The sequence below is a fragment of the Carcharodon carcharias genome, chromosome 3 (genome assembly GCF_017639515.1).
Source record: "Carcharodon carcharias isolate sCarCar2 chromosome 3, sCarCar2.pri, whole genome shotgun sequence".
Classification (NCBI taxonomy): domain Eukaryota; kingdom Metazoa; phylum Chordata; class Chondrichthyes; order Lamniformes; family Lamnidae; genus Carcharodon; species Carcharodon carcharias.
Window position 1 is genome coordinate 175,015,879 of NC_054469.1, and position 19,934 is coordinate 175,035,812.

Sequence of the window (19,934 nt, forward strand, 5' to 3'; positions counted from 1 at the left end):
CCGGGACGCGGACCTTCACACTGCAGGAGTCTCCGGGACGCGGACCTTCACACTGCAGGAGTCTCCGGGACGCGGACCTTCACACTGCAGGAGTCTCCGGGACGCGGACCTTCACACTGCAGGAGTCTCCGGGACGCGGACCTTCACACTGCAGGAGTCTCCGGGACGCGGACCTTCACACTGCAGGAGTCTCCGGGACGCGGACCTTCACACTGCAGGAGTCTCCGGGACGCGGACCTTCACACTGCAGGAGTCTCCGGGACGCGGACCTTCACACTGCAGGAGTCTCCGGGACGCGGACCTTCACACTGCAGGAGTCTCCGGGACGCGGACCTTCACACTGCAGGAGTCTCCGGGACGCGGACCTTCACACTGCAGGAGTCTCCGGGACGCGGACCTTCACACTGCAGGAGTCTCCGGGACGCGGACCTTCACACTGCAGGAGTCTCCGGGACGCGGACCTTCACACTGCAGGAGTCTCCGGGACGCGGACCTTCACACTGCAGGAGTCTCCGGGACGCGGACCTTCACACTGCAGGAGTCTCCGGGACGCGGACCTTCACACTGCAGGAGTCTCCGGGACGCGGACCTTCACACTGCAGGAGTCTCCGGGACGCGGACCTTCACACTGCAGGAGTCTCCGGGACGCGGACCTTCACACTGCAGGAGTCTCCGGGACGCGGACCTTCACACTGCAGGAGTCTCCGGGACGCGGACCTTCACACTGCAGGAGTCTCCGGGACGCGGACCTTCACACTGCAGGAGTCTCCGGGACGCGGACCTTCACACTGCAGGAGTCTCCGGGACGCGGACCTTCACACTGCAGGAGTCTCCGGGACGCGGACCTTCACACTGCAGGAGTCTCCGGGACGCGGACCTTCACACTGCAGGAGTCTCCGGGACGCGGACCTTCACACTGCAGGAGTCTCCGGGACGCGGACCTTCACACTGCAGGAGTCTCCGGGACGCGGACCTTCACACTGCAGGAGTCTCCGGGACGCGGACCTTCACACTGCAGGAGTCTCCGGGACGCGGACCTTCACACTGCAGGAGTCTCCGGGACGCGGACCTTCACACTGCAGGAGTCTCCGGGACGCGGACCTTCACACTGCAGGAGTCTCCGGGACGCGGACCTTCACACTGCAGGAGTCTCCGGGACGCGGACCTTCACACTGCAGGAGTCTCCGGGACGCGGACCTTCACACTGCAGGAGTCTCCGGGACGCGGATCTTCACACTGCAGGAGTCTCCGGGATGCGGATCTTCACACTGCATGGCCCCCATGCCCATTCACAGCTGCACACCACCCACATGCCCATTCACACCTGCACACTCCGCCCATAGCCATTGTGCGGTAACTTTACCTGCACTAAGCGATAAGATGGGGTTAAGAGCATTTGGGCTTCAGGTATTTTTCTTGTGCTTCCACTTTTACAAATAACCCACTAGATTGTGTGCCATGTGATTGATGCACTGCAGGTGGTCCACAAGGGTTCTGGGGCAGCACCCTCCAAAGCCGAAAACCCATGCAGATGGAAGGATAAGACTCACAGAGGCAAGGCATTAACAGTGCATGCTGGTGCCCTCAACACCTAATCCCCTTCTAATCCCCACAGCCAGACAGCATCTGAGCTGTGTGTGTGTGTGGAAGGGTCAGGGACTTTCCACCTGCAGACTAGATGGATAGCGGGGCTGAGGCATCATCTTATCACGTTGAGTAGCTCTTTTATGCCCTTGCCACTGAAACTCATGTCCTCTCCGCCAATCATTGAGGGGAGCAGTTGAGGGTTCAGTTACCAAGGCTGCATGGATGAGGTTATTCATCAGTTTCCGGCATTACAGCGCAGCCCTCTGTTGGAGGCCATGGATACTGACCACCCTGGCATCATCCTCCCATGCAGGGTTGGTCACATGGCTCAGCCTCCTCCTTCCATCCTCAGGGTACAGGACACCCCTCCTGGCCTCCACTGCATTGAGCAGCACATCGAGGGAAGTGTCGCTGAATCTGGGGCCCGGAACTCCCTGGGATCGTCAGGCCATTTCTTCCTCCCATAGTGGGTACGTGACAAAGTAGTTGATGTCCCAGTGCATGTCATCCAGCCCGCCCCACCACACAATGTGTCGGGAATCATCTGACTGCATAATTAACGAGCCCAGCATTGGGCAATTCGACCCAAATTCCCACTGGTCTCTGCAGCGGGAAACACTCCTGGTTCCTACCGCGGACTTAGGCCCAGATGGAAAATCCCAGCATAGCTTTTTTTTACACATCCTACTGTTGCTACAGGGTTCATTAGTTCTAGACAATGTATAGTGGGTCAATGGGCATGGAAGTGCCATAGCTTGGCAAAGAGGGAGATGAGGAACCATAGGAAGTGGGTGGAAGGGTAGAGCTTGGCATGGGAGTGTGGGTGGAAGGGCAAGGCCTGGCATGGGGAGTGGATCCCTGAAGGGCAGGGCTTGGCATGGGGGCATGTGGAGGACCTTTTGAACTTATCTTTTAAAAGTTTTCATGCAGTCTAGGGTTTGCGATTCCTCTGATAGACCGTGAACCACAACTCTTTAAAAAGCTGGCCTGATTCCATGAAAATTCCAGAGGAGTATGACATGCCTATCTCCATAATGGAGCTGGCCAGGTGGAGAGTGCCAAATGTGGGTTTTTGTTTTTACAGAGACCAACCTGCACCCTTTAAAATCACCCAAAAATCCAACAGGCCTGGAATGGGGTCTGGAATCCCAGAATTGGGACCGCCCACAATTTTTAAAGGCCTCCTGAGTTATCCCGACTTGATGAAAATCCAGGTCCATGTGTCAGAAATGGGCACATTGGAATTCTTATTCCAAGATTAATATAATCTTTGAGGAATTAGTGTGAGATTCTGACATAGACTTGGGGTATGCTAGGTGATGCCTATTTGGGTTGAACCCATTAAAAATAAATATTTTTCATTTTGTTTCCCTCAATTTAACAACACTGCCTTGGAACATTTCTGAATAAGGTATCCAGAAAAGCTACTCCAAGCTTTTGTTTATACAAAACACTTCTGTCATCCCATTTTTGTTCAACACAATGCAGATGTGGGTATTGCTGGAAAGGCCAGCATTTATTGCCCTTGAGAAGGTAATGTTGAAACATCTTTTTGACTGGCTGCTGTCCATATGGAGTAGGTAAACCCAGATGCTGGTAGGAAGGGAATTGTGGGATTTTGACCAGCAGCAATGAAAGAATATTTCCAAATCAGGATGGTATTTGACTTGGAGGGGGTACTTGCAGATGGTGGTGTTTCCATGTATCTGCTGTCCTTGCCCTTCTAGATGATACAAGTTGTGGATTTGGAAGGTACTGTTGAAGAAGCCTTGGAAAGTTGCTGCTGTGCATCTTGTAGATGGTTCACACTGCTACCACAACAATGGTGCATGGATTGAATGTCTAGGGTGGTGGATAGGGTGCAGATCAAGTGGATACTTTGTCTTTGACAGTGTCAAGATTCTTGAGTGTTGTTGGACCAGCACTCATCCAAGCAAGTGGAAAGCAGTGTTCCCTGTAAGCTTAGTAGCTGCATAGAAAATAGAAGGAACAGGCCATTTGGCCCATCGAGCTTGCTGTACCATTTCAACTAAATCATGAGTGATCTTCAAGCTGAAAACCATTTTCCCACACTATCCTCATATTCCTTGATATTTTTAACATCTAGAAATCTATCAATCTCTGTCTTGAATATACTGGATGACTGAGCTTCCACAGCTCTCTGGGGTAGAGAGTTCCTAAGATCCACAACACCTTAGTGAAGAAGTCCCTCCTCATCTCAGCCCTAAGTGGCTTTCTTCTTATGCTGAGACTGTGTCCTCCGATTCTAACCACCACCACCACCACCAAACACCCCCCCCCCCCCCCCCCCCCGCCATCGCCAGGGGAAACATGGTTTGGAGTCAAATTTTGTCTGATGACACTCCTGAAACACCTTTAAGGATGTTTTACTGCATTCTAATTACTGTTTAAATGCAAGTAGTTGTCGAGCCCTATAAGCATTTTGTATGCTTCAGTGAGATCACCCTTTATTAGGCCCAGTATCCTCAATCTTTTCTCATAGCACAATCCTAGGGATCAGTCTGGTGAGCCTTTGTTGCACTCCCTCTATGGCAAGATTTCTTAGGTAAGGAGACCAAAACTGTACACAATGCCCCAGGTATGGTCTCACCAAGGCTCTATACAATTGTAGCAAGACTTCTTTACTCCTGTACTCAAATCCTTTTGCGATAAAGGCCAACATACCATTTGCCTTCCTAATTGCTTGCTGCACCTGCATGTTAGCTTTCAGTGGCCTATGAATGAGGACACCTAGGTCCCTTTTGACATCAACACTTCCCAATCTATAACCATTTATGAAATACTCAGCATTTCAGTTTTTCCTACCAAAGTGGATAACTTCACATTTTTTTCACATTACATTCCACAGCAACCAAAAAGTCTCCAAGAAGGCTGTGCACACATCGGCTCATTTAAGTTATCATGCACACATAGCCAAGCAAAACATTTAAATGTTATTTACTTAAATAAGTTGCTCCAAACAAAAAAAATAGAAGTTATGTTTGCAGAGAATAAGTCATCACACTCCTGACTTGTGCCTTGTAGATTGTGGACAGGTTTTTGGGGAGTCAGGAGATGAGTTACTCTGTACAGAATTTCGAGCTTCTGATCTGCTCTTGTAGCCACAGTATTTATATGGCTAGTCCAGTTCAGTTTCTGGTCAATGGTAACCCCCAGGATGTTGATCGTGGGTAATGTTGATGGTAATGCCATTGATTGCCAATGGGAGATGGTTAGTCTGCATTGGAGTGCTGTTTTTGTCTGCACTGGAGTGCTGCTTTGAGCTGCATTAGAGTGCTTCACTTGGAGTTTGGTGAGAGAGGGAGTTCACTGAAGAGGGAAGATGGTGATCCTTTCATTTTCTACCTTTCCTCAGTAAGAAGAGCAGGAGCCTTGGTAAACAGGACTGTTTCTTCAGCCTTAATATTCTCTAAACTAGAGGAAGTAAAAGTAAAGGGAGTAATTTAAGGTTAAGTCATGGCAGGGAAACTCGATCAAGTGGAATGCTCCTCCTGTGCGATGTGACACTTCCAGCGTCCAGGGCCATCATGTGTGCAGGATGTGTCTCCAGCTGCAGCTACTCGAAATCTGTGTTTCGGAGCTGGAGCTGTGCCTGGAGTCACTGTGAAGCATCCGCAAGAATGAGACCTTTGTGGATAGCACGTATGGTGAGGTGGTCATACTGCAGGTAAAGAGTGCACAGGCAGAAAGAGTGAAAGCACTAGGCAGGTAATGCAGGAGTCCCCTGGGTCTATCGCCTTCTCCAATAGATTTTCCATTTTGGATGTCGCTGGGGGAGATGGTTTCTCAGGGGAATGCAACCAGAGCCAAGACTGTGGCAGCACAAGTGGCTCAGTTGCACAGAGGGAGTAGGGAAGGGAAAGAGTGGGAGAGCATTAGTGATAGGGGATTCAATGATAAGGGGAACAGATAGACGTTTCTGCGACTGCAGACGTGACACCAGGATGGTACATTGCCTCTCTGGTGTCAAGGTCAGGGATGTCACTGAGCAGCTGCAGGACATTCTGAAGGGGAGGGTGAACAGCTTGAGGTTGTGGTCCATATCGGTAACAACAACATAGGTAAAAAGAGGGATGAGGTCCTGAAAGCAGGATATAGGGAGCTAGGAAATAAATTGAAAAGCAGGACCTCAAAGGTAGTAATCTCAGGATTACTCCCAGTGCCACTTGCTAGTGAGGTCAGGAATAGGAGAATTGACCAGATGAATGTGTGGTTGGAGAGATGGTGTAGGAGGAAAAGATTTAGATTCCTGAGGCAGTGGGACTGATTTTGGGGAAGATGAGACCTGTATAAACCGAACGGGTCGCACCCCAGCAGGACCAGGACCAATATCTATGCAAGGATATTTGCTAGTACTGTGGGAGAGGGCTTAAATTAGACTGACAGGGGGGATGGGAACCTGAGAGGGGAGGTACAAGAGAGGGAAACAAAGATTGGAATGAAAGACAGAAAAGTAGAAAGCAGAAGTGGAAGGCAGAGAAAACAGGGGCTAGCATCAAATAGGACCATAGTACAAAAAAGATGTGTAAAAATGTTAAAAAAACAAGTCTAAAGGCACTGTATCTGAATGCATGGAACATTCACAATAAGGTAGATGAATTAACAGCACAAATAGATGTAAACGGGTACGATATGATTGCGATTACAGAGACATGGCTGCAGGGTGACCAAGGCTGGGAACTGAATATCCAAGGGTATTCAATATTTAGGAAGCACAGACAAAAAGGACAAGGTGGCGGTGTGGCGTTGTTAATTAAGGATGAAATCAGTGTGATAGTGAGAAAGGATATTGGCTCAGAAAATCTAGATGTAGTATCAGTCTAGGAGGAGATAAGGAGACCATGAATCTCTATCTCTACTCCTTTGTAAAATCCTCTACACTGGGGACACTAAATGCAGACTGGGTGGCCCTTTTGTGGAACACCTTTGCTCAGTTTGCAAACATGAACCAGACCTTCCTGTTGCTTGCCGTTTCAACACACCATCCTGCTCTCATGCCCACATGTCTATCCTTAGCCTGCTGCAATGTCCCAGTGAAGCTGAATATAAAATGGGGGAACAGCACCTCATCTTCCGACTAGGCATTTTACAGCCTTCCAGACTTAAACTTAACATTGAGTTTAACAACTTCAGACCATGAACTCTCTAACTCTCTCCTCCATCTATACTTTTTTAAATTTTTATTTCAATTTTAATTTTTGTTATTTTTCACTTTTTTGTTTATTCATTCATATATATGTGTGAGATATTTATATATATTTATATTATTTATATATTTATTTATATATATTTATTTATCTATATTTTTATATTTCTATATATATATATTTTTTTATATATATATATATTATCCTTTTCCCCAACCCTCTCTTGCTCACAGGGCCATCTGTTACTTGTTTCTATCGTGCTTTCACAGAGAGCTCACCCTTGTTCTGCTTTTAACACATTCTGCCACTATCAGCACCTTATTTAGTCCTTACCACTACCATTAACACTCCCTTTGTGTTGTGTCCAGGGCATCTTTGTCACTCTCTCTCCTTTGCTTCCACCTATCCCTGACCTTTTATCTTACTTCATCTGCTCTAAATCCTCTTAAGCAGTATAAAATCCATCAAATTTCTATTTCTCTTAGCTCTGAATAAGAGTCATATGGACTCAAAACTGTTTCTCACGCTACAGAGGCTGCCAGACCTGCTGAGTTTTCCCAGCATTTTTTTGTTTTTATTTCAGATTTCCAGCATCTGCAGTATTTTGTTTCCATCATTGGGCATGATGGTTTATTTCAGAAGGAGGCACAAGAGAAAGAGGCTGCCAAGAGGGCTTCATGAGCTCCAAGCAATAAAGTGACTGTTTCTTTCCGGTGACTTGGAATGTTGCCTCTGGAGGCCCATTGGAAGCTCCTTTCAACCAAAGCATCCCTGGCTCTCAAAAGCTGCCTCATCGCTGGGTCATCATCATGACCCTGCGGCTGAGCAGCTTCTTCCTCGGAGTCTGTGCTGGAGATTTTCTCAGTTGATTGTGGAAGCACATCACAGTCTATTTGATTTCCCCAAGAGAGAGCCAGATTGTGCAGGGCACAGCACACAATGACAATGAGTGACGTGCGTTCCAGAGGATATTGAAGAGATCCTCCAGACTGATCCAGACAATGGAACCTCATTTTCAGGAGGCCTATTACGGCCTCAGCATGGCTTCTGTCATACCTCTCCTCTGTGGGCATTCTTGGATGTCTGATTGGTGTCATCAGCCACCATTTCAGAGGGTATCCTTTATCCCCCACCAGCCAGCCATCCAAGCGTGCAGGGCCTATGAGCAGCCTTGGAACTTGGGAGTAACAGAGAATCATGGCAACTCCCAGGATACCTTACACAAACCTTGGCGATCTGCTGTTGGTGATCGCACACTAGCTGGACACTGAGCGAATGGAAACCCTTACAATTCATAATGGCCCCTGGCTCTCCAGCAGGTGCCTTGATGGGCACATGGGTGCAATCCATAGCTCTGAATCCTTGCAATAGCTGCAAATCCTCAGGAATGCTCTGCCTGGCTGTCCTCGCCCATCTTGAATTGTATGAATGTGTTGACCCTCTGAACAAGCTTTATGCAGCTGTGTGTTGCAGATTGTGACACACCGCACGGATCACCAACAGAATCCTGGAAGGAACCTAAGGCATAAAAATTGAGGGTGACAATACTTTTAGCACCATTAGCACTGGGTGCCCACCTACACAGTTGGAAGCTATCTCAGGCCTGATGATCTCTCAGATAGAAATCACTGTCTCCCTCGAGAGGCGGATCCTTCTTCAGCACTCCACCTCGGTCATCTCGAGATAGCTGGATCTAATCCTGTTCCAGTGCCTCATCCTGCCCCTTTTCCTTTGCAAGGCTTGCTGGCCTTTGATCCCTTCCGGTTGCGCTGCTTGGTCTTGCGGGCAGATTCTATGACGATGTCAGCCAGCTGACCTCCTCTCCCTTCTTGCCCTCTCCTCCTCATCTGAGGAAGTGCCTGCAGATGAATAAACAATGCCCATTTTTCACCTTCTGCTTTGCAGAGGTTTTACCTAAGTAGGCGCTTCACTATCAAATAAATCAATACTATCCAGACTTTCAACTTACTTTTGAACTAATACCTCCTCACTTCTGCATTTCTCCTGAGCATTATATCCTGCCCTGGATGTAGAAAATGAGAAAAGTGCAATCCTCGCTTTCCCATTTTTCCCATATGACGACTGTAAAAATGCATGGGCCTCTCAAAAATTGCAGTGGATTGCCCCTTTAATTGGTTCAATTGGCCCTTTAATTGACATTGTGTGGGCTTCGACATTCGGGCAAGTCCACCTAGTGTAATATCGCCATGTGGTGTGCTGACTTCGGGAACCCCCTTCGAGGTCATCACGTTCGATTTCATGTGATGTCAGTAGTGCCAGGCAACCACAAGGGTGATGTTAAATTCAGGCACAAGTATTCTTACAGATTTTGAAGGGTCATGGAATTATTACAAAAATGTAAATTTTAGCCGAAGAAACATCAACTTTCGTGTTGATTAATTTCTGAAATGACTCAGGAAGGTTTTGGTTGCACTTTGTCTATATATTTGGGGTTTAATATAATAGCAATTGTTAAACACAGGGATCCAGATCTGAAGAGATTTTCTTTTTCATTTTTAGATCACAGGGTTAGAGGATGGCTTATGCTGGATTCCTATTTACCTACATTCCTCCTTACACTCTTCTACCTATTCACTATATGGCTGGGAACAAAGTATATGAAGGAAAAACCTGCATTCTCTCTCAGGATTCACTTAATAATATATAACCTTGGAGTAATGCTTCTCTCGCTCTACATGTTTATTGAGGTAAGATTTTACCTAAAATCTGAATGAACTGTAGAATTCATTTACTGAAGTACTGTACTCATGTCAAGATTTGGAGCAAAACAAATTTAACACAATTCACAAAAAAGTGTCATTCATGGACATTTCAGTCTAAAAGCCTTTGGTTGGAACTGACCCAGAGAAAGCTTGCGTAGATTTGTAAAGGCCATGTCTAACAAACAGTCGATTTTTTTGAAAATGTAGCTAATGTGGCACATAAAGTGTATGTGGATGTTATTTATATGGACTTCCAGAGGGCATTCAATAATGTTCCACATATGGGGCAGTTGACAAATATGAGAGCTGGCATTGGAGGCAATCTATTGACATGATTAGAAAATTGCAAACAAGATCACATAGCATTACTTAGGATAAAAGGCATAGAAACAGGCTATTTTGCCCAACCGGTACATGCTGAGGTTTATGCTCCACTTGAGTCTCCTCCCATCTTTCCTCATCCAAACCTTTTACCATAATTCCCTATTCCCTTCTCTTTTATATGCTTGCCTAGCACTATTTGCTTCAGCCACTCCCTGTGGTAGTGAGTTCACATTCTCGCCACTCTTTGGTAACAATGTTTCTTCTGAATTTCCTATTGGATTTCTCGGTGACTATCTTATATTGATGGTGTCTAGTTATGTTCTTCCCCACAAGTGGAAATAGTCTCTCTCTATCCATTCTATCAAAACCTTGGTTAGGAGTGAGAAAATTGAGAGTATGGACAATGGTCATGTTCTCTAACTTGCAGGGTGGGACTAGTGATGTTTTCCAGAGATTTGTACTGAGGTCTCAGTTTTTCACTGTTTATAAATAACTTTGAAAAAGGAAAAGGCAGTAATATAGCAGTATGAAGAGCTGACAACACTATGTTAGGTGGCACAGTAAATAATGTAGATAGGTTCAGAAAGTTACTTAAATTGATAATTTAAGTGGATAAAACTGGCAGATGGGAGTTCAATGTGGAGAAGAATGAAGTCATTCACATAGAACCTAAGGAAGATGGATCAGAATAATTTCTAAATGATGGCAAGTTAGGAACTGGGGGAAAACAGAGATTTTGAGGTCCAAGGGCAGAAATCACTAAAAGTTCATGGACAGGTACAAGGGAAAATAAAAAATGCTAATAGATGAATAAAATGATTCAGCACAGGAGGAGGCCATTTGGCCCATCATGCCTGTGCTGGCTTTTTGGTAGAGCTATCCAATTAGTCCCAGTCCCCTGTACTTTCCCCATAGCCCAGTAATTTTTTCCCCTTCAAATATTTATCCAAAAATTTAAGTGTTGAATTGTTTCCACCATCCCTTTAGGCTGTATTTTACAGATCACAACGACTAGCTGTGCAAAAAAAATAAACAAGTTTTCTCATGTTGCCTCTGGTCCTGCTGCTAGACTGTTCAGCCACCGGAAACAGTATCTCCTTATTTACTCTATCAAGGACTTTTTATTTCAGTCTCCCATAAAGTAAAGCTGTGTAAGTTATGTTGAAGCTATATAAAGCTCTGGTTAGGCTGCACTAATTTCTGGTCACCACATCTCAGCAAGGGCATATTTGGAGGGTTACAACAACAGGTTCACCAAAATGATACTTGGGCTCAAAGGGTTAAATTATTAGGACAGATTGCATGAAGATTAAGGGATCATCTAATTGAGCGGCCTAAGATTAATTAAAATTGGCGATACAGAGAAATTTTTTTTTTGGTGAGGGAGTCCAGGAGGAGGAGGAACAATCAGGGGTCATTTCCGGAAGCACTTCTTCAGACAAAGGGGTCATGGAAATCTGGAACTCTCATCCTCAATTGCTTCTTGGGAGAAGAATCAATTGAAAAGTTCAAAACTGAGATTGATAAATTTTTGTTAGGCAAGGGTATTAAGAGTTATGGAGTAGATGAAATTAAGATATAGGTCAGCCCTGATCTAATCAAACGGCTGAACTGGCCATTCCCCTGCTCCTATGTTCCCAGAACATCAAAGATTAATTTGCAATAATTTTATATTTTTTCAGAAGGGACCACAATTCCCTGTACAGTTGCTGACTGTGTCTTGATTTATGATCATAAGCCCACACATATGCAATAGTTATAGGAGAACAGGGAGGCATTTCTGTAGCCGCACATTGAATCCAGGATGGCGTGTTGCCCTGCTGGTGGCAGGGTCAAAGATGTCACTGAGCAGCTGCAGAGTCCTCTTGAAGTGGGGAGAGTAGTTGTAGCCTACAATGACATAGGCTGAAAGAGGGGTGTGGTGGTCCTGCAGCCAGAGTTTAAGGTGCTAAGAAGGAAACTAGAAAAAGGACCTCAAAGCTAGTAATTTTTGGATTACTCCTGGAACCAAAGGCAGGTGAGTATAGAAATAGAAGGATGGAGAGATGATACAGAAGGAGGGCTTTAGATTCTAGGGTCATTGGGACCAGTTCCGGGGGAGATGGGATCTGTGCAGGCTGGATGGGTTGTACCTAAACAGAAGCCAGAACCAATTTCCTTGTAGGGTGATTTGCTACTGTTACTAGGGAAGGCTTAAACTAATTTGGCAGGGATGTGGGGACCAGTAGATAATATGAGAGGGGAATACCAAGGTGCACATAAAATTGGGAGAGACAGATAGCACTAGAGTAGGAAGTAGTAAGGTACTAGGTGAGGACAAAGTAAAATGGAATGTAATAAGGCCTAAGTTAAGATTGCTGTGCATTTTTGTGAACACACAGAACATGGTAAATAAGGTTGCTGAGTTGCAGGCACAGATAGCCACATGGAAATCTGATAAAAGCAAAATACTACAAATGCTGGAAATCTGAAATCAAAACAGAAAATGCAGGAAAAATTCAGCAGGCCTGACAGCATCTGTAGAGAGAGAAACAGCTAACATTTCTAATCTGTATGACTCTTCTTCAGAGCCTCAATGGAAATATGATGATGTGGCGATTATGGAGACCTAGCTCAGAAGGACAGGACTGGGTATTAAATATTCCTGGATAGGTGTTCAGGAAAGGTAGGGAAGAAAAGAAAGGAGGAGGGTGGCAGTGTTAATTAAAGAAAACATTATAGTACTGGAGAGGGAGGATATCCCGGACGGGTCCAGGACAAAACTTACCTGGCTAGAGCTAAGAAACAATAGAGGTACCATTACATTTCTTAGTGTATTCTTTAGGCCACCAACTAGTGGGAAATATGTAGAGGAAATTTGCAAGCAAATTTGAAAAGTGCAAGAATTATAGAGCAGTTACTAAAGGGGACTTTAATTATCTGGATTAAATTGGGATAGTAGTAGTGGAAAGGACAGAGAAGGCCAAGAATTCCCTAGAGTGTGTTCAGGAGAATTTTTCTACACCAGTAGTTTTCCACTCCAATGAGAAAGGAGGACCTGGTTTTTGGGAAAGAGATCAGCCATGTGGATCAAAGGAACATTTAAAGAACAGTGATCATCATATCGTAAGGTTTAGATTGGCTATGGCAAAGCACAAGGAACAATTAAGAGTAAGAATAATTAACTGGGAGAGGGTAAACTTCAATGGGGATGAGAACAGATCTATCAAGATGAATTGGAAATAAAAATTGGCAAGCAAAACTAACTGAGCAATAGGCTGCCTTTAAAGAGGAGATAGTTTGGACATAGTCAAGGAACATTCCCATTAGGGGGAACAGTTGGGAAAACAATTCTTGAGCTCTCTGGACGACAAAAGAGACAGTGAGTAAGACGAAGCAAAAAAAGTAAGCATGACAGATTTCAGGTGGGTAACACAACTGAGAACCAGGCTGAATGTAGAAGGTTCAGAAGGAAATTGAAAAAATAAATGAGAAGCAAAGGAAGAGTATGGGAAATGACTGGCAGCTAACATAAAAGAGAATCCAAAAGTCTTCTATAGGCCTATACACAGTAAAAGGGCAGTAAAAGAAGGAGTGAGGCCAATTATGGACCCAAAAGGGGATTTACACATGGAGGCAGGGGGCATGACTGAGCCACTAAATAAATACTTTGTATTTGTCTTTACCAACAAAGAATATGCTGCTCATCATGATGAAAGAGGAGAAAGTTCAGACCAAAAACAAAAATACCTGGAAAACCTCAGCAGGTCTAACAGCATCTGCGGAGAGGGATACAGTTCAGAAAGTTCAGACACTTGATAGGCATTAGATAGGCTGTCTGTACTTAAAGTTGCTAAGTCACCAGGACCAGATGAAATGCATCCAAGAATACTGAGGGAAATAAGGGTGGAAATTGCAGAGAGACTGGCAATAATTTTCTAATTATTCTTAGATACAGGGGAAGTGCCAGAGAACTTGTTCAAAAAAGGGTGTAAAAATAAATCCAGCAACAAGAAGTTTAAGCTTATTGGTGGGAAAGATTTTAGAAACAGTAATTAGGGATAAAATTCACAGTCACTTGGATGCGGATGTGGATTAATTAACTGAAGCCAGCATAGACGTGTTAAAGGTAAATCGTGTTTAACTAATTTGAATTTTTTCATGAGATAACAGGGAGGGTTGGTGAGAGTAATGCAACTAGTGTGGTGTACAAGGACTTCCAAGAGGCATTTGATAAAATGTCATGCAACAGAGCAAAGTTAGAGCTGATGGAATAGAAAGGGCAGTAGCAAAAACTGAAGTTCTATTGAAGGGTCATGAGGACTCGAAACGTCAACTCTTTTCTTCTCCGCCGATGCTGCCAGACCTGCTGAGTTTTTCCAGGAATTCTGTTTTTGTTTTGGATTTCCAGCATCTGCAGTTTTTTGTTTTTATCTCTATTATTATAGGGGCAGTAGCAACCTGGACAAGAAATTGAGTAACAGGAAATAGATAAATTGTTGTTTTACAGACTGGAGGAAGGATTATAGTGGGGATCCCCCACGAGTCAGTGTCAGAACCCCTGCTGTTTGTGATGTATATATATATTAATGATCTAGACTTTGGTCTACAGGGCATGATTTCAAATCTTGCAGGGCAGGAAACTTGGGTGCAGCTTTTCACTTCCAAGGATAGTGCACAGTCAGGAAATTCCCAGGCTCGCCGCACCCACCTTGGGGGAAAGGTGCCCCGAACTATGAGATCTTCACTCCGGGGGGTGCAGGTGTGTTCAGGAGTCGGGCCTGCCATCTCCCAGAAACGGTCAGAGGCAGCCACAGGAGCTGCCAAGTGCTGAGGTGGCTTTGTTAAAAGATCTGCCTCAATGCTGTGGGAATTTGTTTCATTTGTGGGGTTGAAGCCATCTAAACTGCACACACCCCCACCCATGCCCCATCCATGCCAACTCAGGCCAACCCATGCTCCTCCACCCACCCTCACCATGGCCCCTCAGATTCTCCACGTCAACCTCTGTCCCCCCCACTCATCTCCATGACCTTCATACCCTCCATGCTAACCTGTGATGGGTTCTCCTGTCACTTTGATGCATGAGTGTTCAGCACTTTAAAAAAAAGACCAGTTTAGTTTACAGTCGAGGTTGATGTTTTTTCATGTGCGGTGTTGGACCAAGTCTTGATTTGCATAATCAATTGTAAATTTTGCATATGAGGTCAGCGTTGGAGGATTGGATGCTTGGGGTGATTGGCTATGTGCTATGCGTGTTTGTCCTGAAGACATTTGACTCTGTTCACCTCAAATGTCATGCTAACCTATGACCCACTCATCCCCATGACCCCTTATAGCTCCTGTACAAACTTAGTGCTAACATATGCTCCTCCGCTCATCCCCATAACCCCAACCTAGCGCCTAGTCATGCCAACCCTGATCCCAACACACTAACCTTTGCTCGTGCACGCTCCATGCCAACTCATCCAGTATCCACCATGGGCAGACCTCAGGAGTCACGCTGAGATGAAATAAAATAAAGCTCTAAGCATCTATTACAGACTTCACTATATAAATAAAACACTCTGATAATAATCCAATCAATATATTTAAATACTGAGTTCAAATGACACTGAAGGGTTCCCCCATGTGTGAATTATATCCCTCTCCCTTCCCTTACTGGCAAAATAGGATCTGTTGGAAATGAGGGTGGGACTTCCGGTTCTGGGGTCATGCCACCATTTTAGCTAAAGCATGAAGTCTCCACGACTCTGTGAAAATCTGGACCTTGGAAGTATTGCATTCAAATTATGAGAAAGATTGTGTTAAACTTCTAAAGGACATACACAGTCTAGTGGAATGGACAGACAAGTGGCATATTAAATTTAATACATAGAAGTGTAAAGTGATTCATTTTGGTTGGCAGAACAGGGAGAGGCAAAATAAACTAAAGGTTATGATTCTATAGAGGTTGGAGGAGCAGAGAGACCTGGAAGTGTAAGTGCACATATCATTGAAGGTGACGGGAAGTTGAAAGAGCAGTTAATAAAGCAAATGGGGGTCTGGATTGGGGCAAGGAGTACAAAAGCAGTTAAGGTAAACCCATATAAAACACTGGTTCAGCCTCAAATAGAGGATTCCATCCAGTTGTAGGCACCAGACTCTAAGAAGGATGTGTAGGTATCAGAGAGAGTGGAGAAAAGATTCATGAGAATGGTTCATAGGTTACATAAATTGGGGAAGCTGGGGCTGTTCTCCTTGAAGAGAAGGTTGAGAGGAGATTTGATAGAGATATTCAAAATGAAGAAGTGTTTGGACAGAGTAGATAGGGAGAAACTGTTCCCATTGGTGGAAGGATTGTGAACCAGAGGACACTGATTTAATGCGGTTGGTAAAAGAAGTAATGGTGACATAAGGGGAAACTTTCTTTTTTAAACAATGTGTTGTTTGACCATAAAACCATAAGACATAGGAGCAGAAATTAGGCCATTCGGCTCATCAAGTCTGCTTCGCCATTCAATCATGGCTGATAAGTTTCTCAACCCCATTCTCCCGCCTTCTCTCCGTAATCTTTGATCCCCTTACCAATCAAGAACCTATCTATCTCGGTCTTAAATACACTCAATGACCTGGCCTCCACAGCCTTCTGTGCCAATGAATTCCATAGATTCACCACTCTCTGGCTAAAGAAGTTTCTCCTCTTCTCTGTTCTAAAAGGTCTTCCCTTTACTCTGAGGCTGTGCCCTCAGGTCCTAGTCTCTCCTACTAGTGGAAACATCTTTCCCACTTCCACTCTATCCAGGCCTTTCAGTATTCTGTAAGTTTCAATCAGATCTCCCCTCATCGTTCTAAACTCCATTGAGTATAGACCCAGAGTCCTCAAACGTTCCTCATATGTTAAGCCTTTCATTCCTGGGATCGTTCTCGTGAACTTCCTCTGGACCCTCTCCAGGGCCAGAACATCCTTCCTGAGATACGGGGCCCAAAATTGCTCACAATATTCTAAATGTGGTCTGACCAGAGCCTTATAAAGCCTCAGCAGCACATCCCTGTTTTTATATTCTAGTCCTTTCAAAGTAAATGCCAACATTGCATTTGCCTTCCTAACTACCAACTCAACCTGCAAGTTAACCTTAAGAGAATCCTGGACGAGGACTCCCAAGTCCCTTTGCACTTCAAATTTCTGAATTCTCTCCCCATTTAGAAAATAGTCTATGCCTCTATTCTTCCTACCAAAGTGCATGACCTCATACTTCCCCACATTGTATTCCATCTGCCACTTCTTTGCCCATTCTCCCAACCTGTCCAAATCCTTCAGCAGCCTCCCCACCTCCTCAATACTACCTGTCCTTCCACCTATCTTTCTATCATCTGCAAACTTAGCCAGGATGCCCTCAGTTCCTTCATCTAGATCGTTAATGTATAAAGTGAAAAGTTGTGGTCCCAACACTGACCCCTGCGGAACTTCACTAGTCACCAGCCGCCATCCTGAGAAGGACCCCCTTATCCCCACTCTCTGCCTCCTGCCAGACAGCCAATCTTCTATCCATGCTAGTAACTTGCCTCTAACACCATGGGCTCTTATCTTACTGAGCAGCCTCCTGTGCGGCACCTTGTCAAAGGCCTTCTGGAAGTCCAAGTAGATAACATCCATTGGCTCTCCTTTGTCTAACCTACTCGTTACCTCCTCAAAGAATTCTAACAGATTTGTCAGGCATGACCTCCCCTTGATGAAACCATGCTGACTTTGCCCTATTTTACCATGCACTTCCAAGTATTCTGAAATCTCATCCTTAATAATGGACTCTAAAATCTTACCAACGACCGAGGTCAGGCTAATCGGCCTGTAATTTTCCGTCTTTTGCCTCACTCCCTTCTTAAACAGGGGGGTTACATTAGTGATTTTCCAGTCCTCTGGGACCCTCCCTGACTCGAGTGATTCCTGAAAGATCACCACTAATGCCTCCACTATCTCTTCAGCTGTCTCCTTCAGAACTCTGGGGTGTAATCCATCTGGTCCAGGTGATTTATCCACCTTCAGACCTTTCAGTTTTTCTAGCACCTTCTCCTTGGTAATGGCCACCATACTCACCTCTGCCCCCCAACTCTCTTGAACTTTGGGAATGTTACTCGTGTCTTCCACTGTGAAGACTGACGCAAAGTACCTATTCAGTTCCTCCGCTATTTCTTTGTTCCCCACTACTACTTCTCCAGCATTATTTTCCAGCAGCCCAATGTCCACTTTTGCCTATGTTCCAATACTGATGCCAATGCCCCACGAAATGGAACCCCTCTTTCTTGCACCACTCTTTAGCCACGTGTTTACTTCCCTTATTCTTGTGTCCCTTTGGATCTGGAATCCAGTGATTGAGAATGTGATGAAGGAGATTCAATTGTGGTTTTTTCAAAAGAGATTTGGATCATTACCTGAAGAGGGAAAATTTACAGGCCTATGAGGAAAAGGCAGGGGAGTGGTGCTAGGTAAATTGCTCTTGCAGAGAGCTGGTACAGATGCGATGGCCAAATTGCTTCAGCTGTATTGCAACTATTCTATAATTCAGTGATTCCATATGGCTTATAATGGGCCAGTGGCTGTTTGCTAGGCCAAAATAGAACAAGCCACTCAATAACTAAAATAGCCTATCCACTTTTCCAAGTCCTTGATTTAATTTACATGCTACTACATCTAGCTCTTAGTTGTCTGGACTTTGGCCCTTTAGCAATAAACCATGATATTTGAACTATGGCGAGTTAAACCATCCCAAGATAGGTCAAGATGGGGTTGATATTGCATGAAGCTTTTATAAGAGTGTCTTATACTGGGTGCCATTTTATGTAACATTTTCTTTCTATTTTGGCCAAATTACATGGTTATTTACCCAAATTTATTTTCTATAAAATCTTGATTTATGATTTTGAGAAGACGTTATCCCATCCAAGCTGTATTCAAGAAAGGCCAGGATTTCATTTTCACCAAAAAATAGATAATCTCAAAAAATGAAATAAGGAAAGGAAAGGAAAAGTTAGAACACCCAAGTGCTCGACTGGAACTCACTTTCCCCAATCAGTATTTGAGTGAAAGAATTTCCAGTGGGACTGTTCACTGATCAATCTCTCTGCTGGCATTTGATGAGTTTGTTGAGACATTGAGTATGAAATTGGATACATCCTGAAAACAGACAGAGGGATTGAAACGCATGAATAACCTGCCCCTGTCGATGCATTGTAGGCAAGACATCACGTGTACTTTCCATGCTCACTGAATGCACTGTTCATCAACTCATATACCAGTAGGGGGACATGATGTCGTGAGCACCCAGCTCGACTTAAAGGCATACTGCACCTCAGAAAGTGAGGTATTTTCAAAATTATGGCGTGGAAGATTCAACAAAGACTGACTATGGTGGAGAGAATGCGCCAAGATTTTGGGACATTGCACAGGAGGTCTTGTTTGAAGAGGTGGAACAGAGGAGATGTTTTTTATCCTTAGGATGTCCAGGTGGCACTGGGAAAAGATAGCGGTGAAGGTCAATGCCAGGAGAATAGCTGCAAAAACTTGGATGCAGTGCAGGGAGATTAATGATCTCTCAAAATTAGTCAAGATCAGTGAGTTTACCTTCAAATCTTAATATCCTACCAACTGCACCACAAGCCTCATCAACTGCTCAATTCATGACAACCATCACCCAGCTACCAACAATCTCTATAAATCAGGCCTCACTTCTACCATTACCTGACCATCACATACTTAGCACTTTTGAAAGCCTTACACCACCTCTCACAGCTCACGTACACTGGCAGCTTTCCAAACATGATAGCCATATCACCATTACACTGCACTCACTGACACACTTCAGTCTCTCTTGCAGGACCAGATACTGCATGACATTCAACAAAAGCTTGCATTTATACAGCATTTATATAGCATAATGTAACAAAATGTCCCAAGGTGATTCATAGAAAAAGTATAAAGCAAAATTTGACATTGGGCTACAAAACGAGCTGTTAGATGACCAAAAGTTTGGACAAAGAAGTAGGTTTTAAGGAGGGTCTTAGTGGAGGAAAGACAGGTTTATGGATGGAATTCCAGAGCTTAGGGCAGCTGAAGGCATGGCCACCAATGGTGAAGCAGTTAACTTTGGTGTTGCTCAAGAGGCTGGAATTAGAGGAC

General features: G+C 44.7%; 1 protein-coding gene across 1 annotated transcript in view; it reads left to right on the top strand.

The window, feature by feature from the left end:
• Window positions 1-19,934, top strand: part of elovl2 (ELOVL fatty acid elongase 2) — a 61,274-nt gene that overhangs the window by 7,356 nt on the left and 33,984 nt on the right. Inside the window, exon 2 of the mRNA XM_041184000.1 lies at window positions 9,276-9,463. Within this exon, the coding sequence (XP_041039934.1) occupies window positions 9,276-9,463 (188 nt within the window). The remainder of the gene's footprint in view (window positions 1-9,275; window positions 9,464-19,934) is intronic.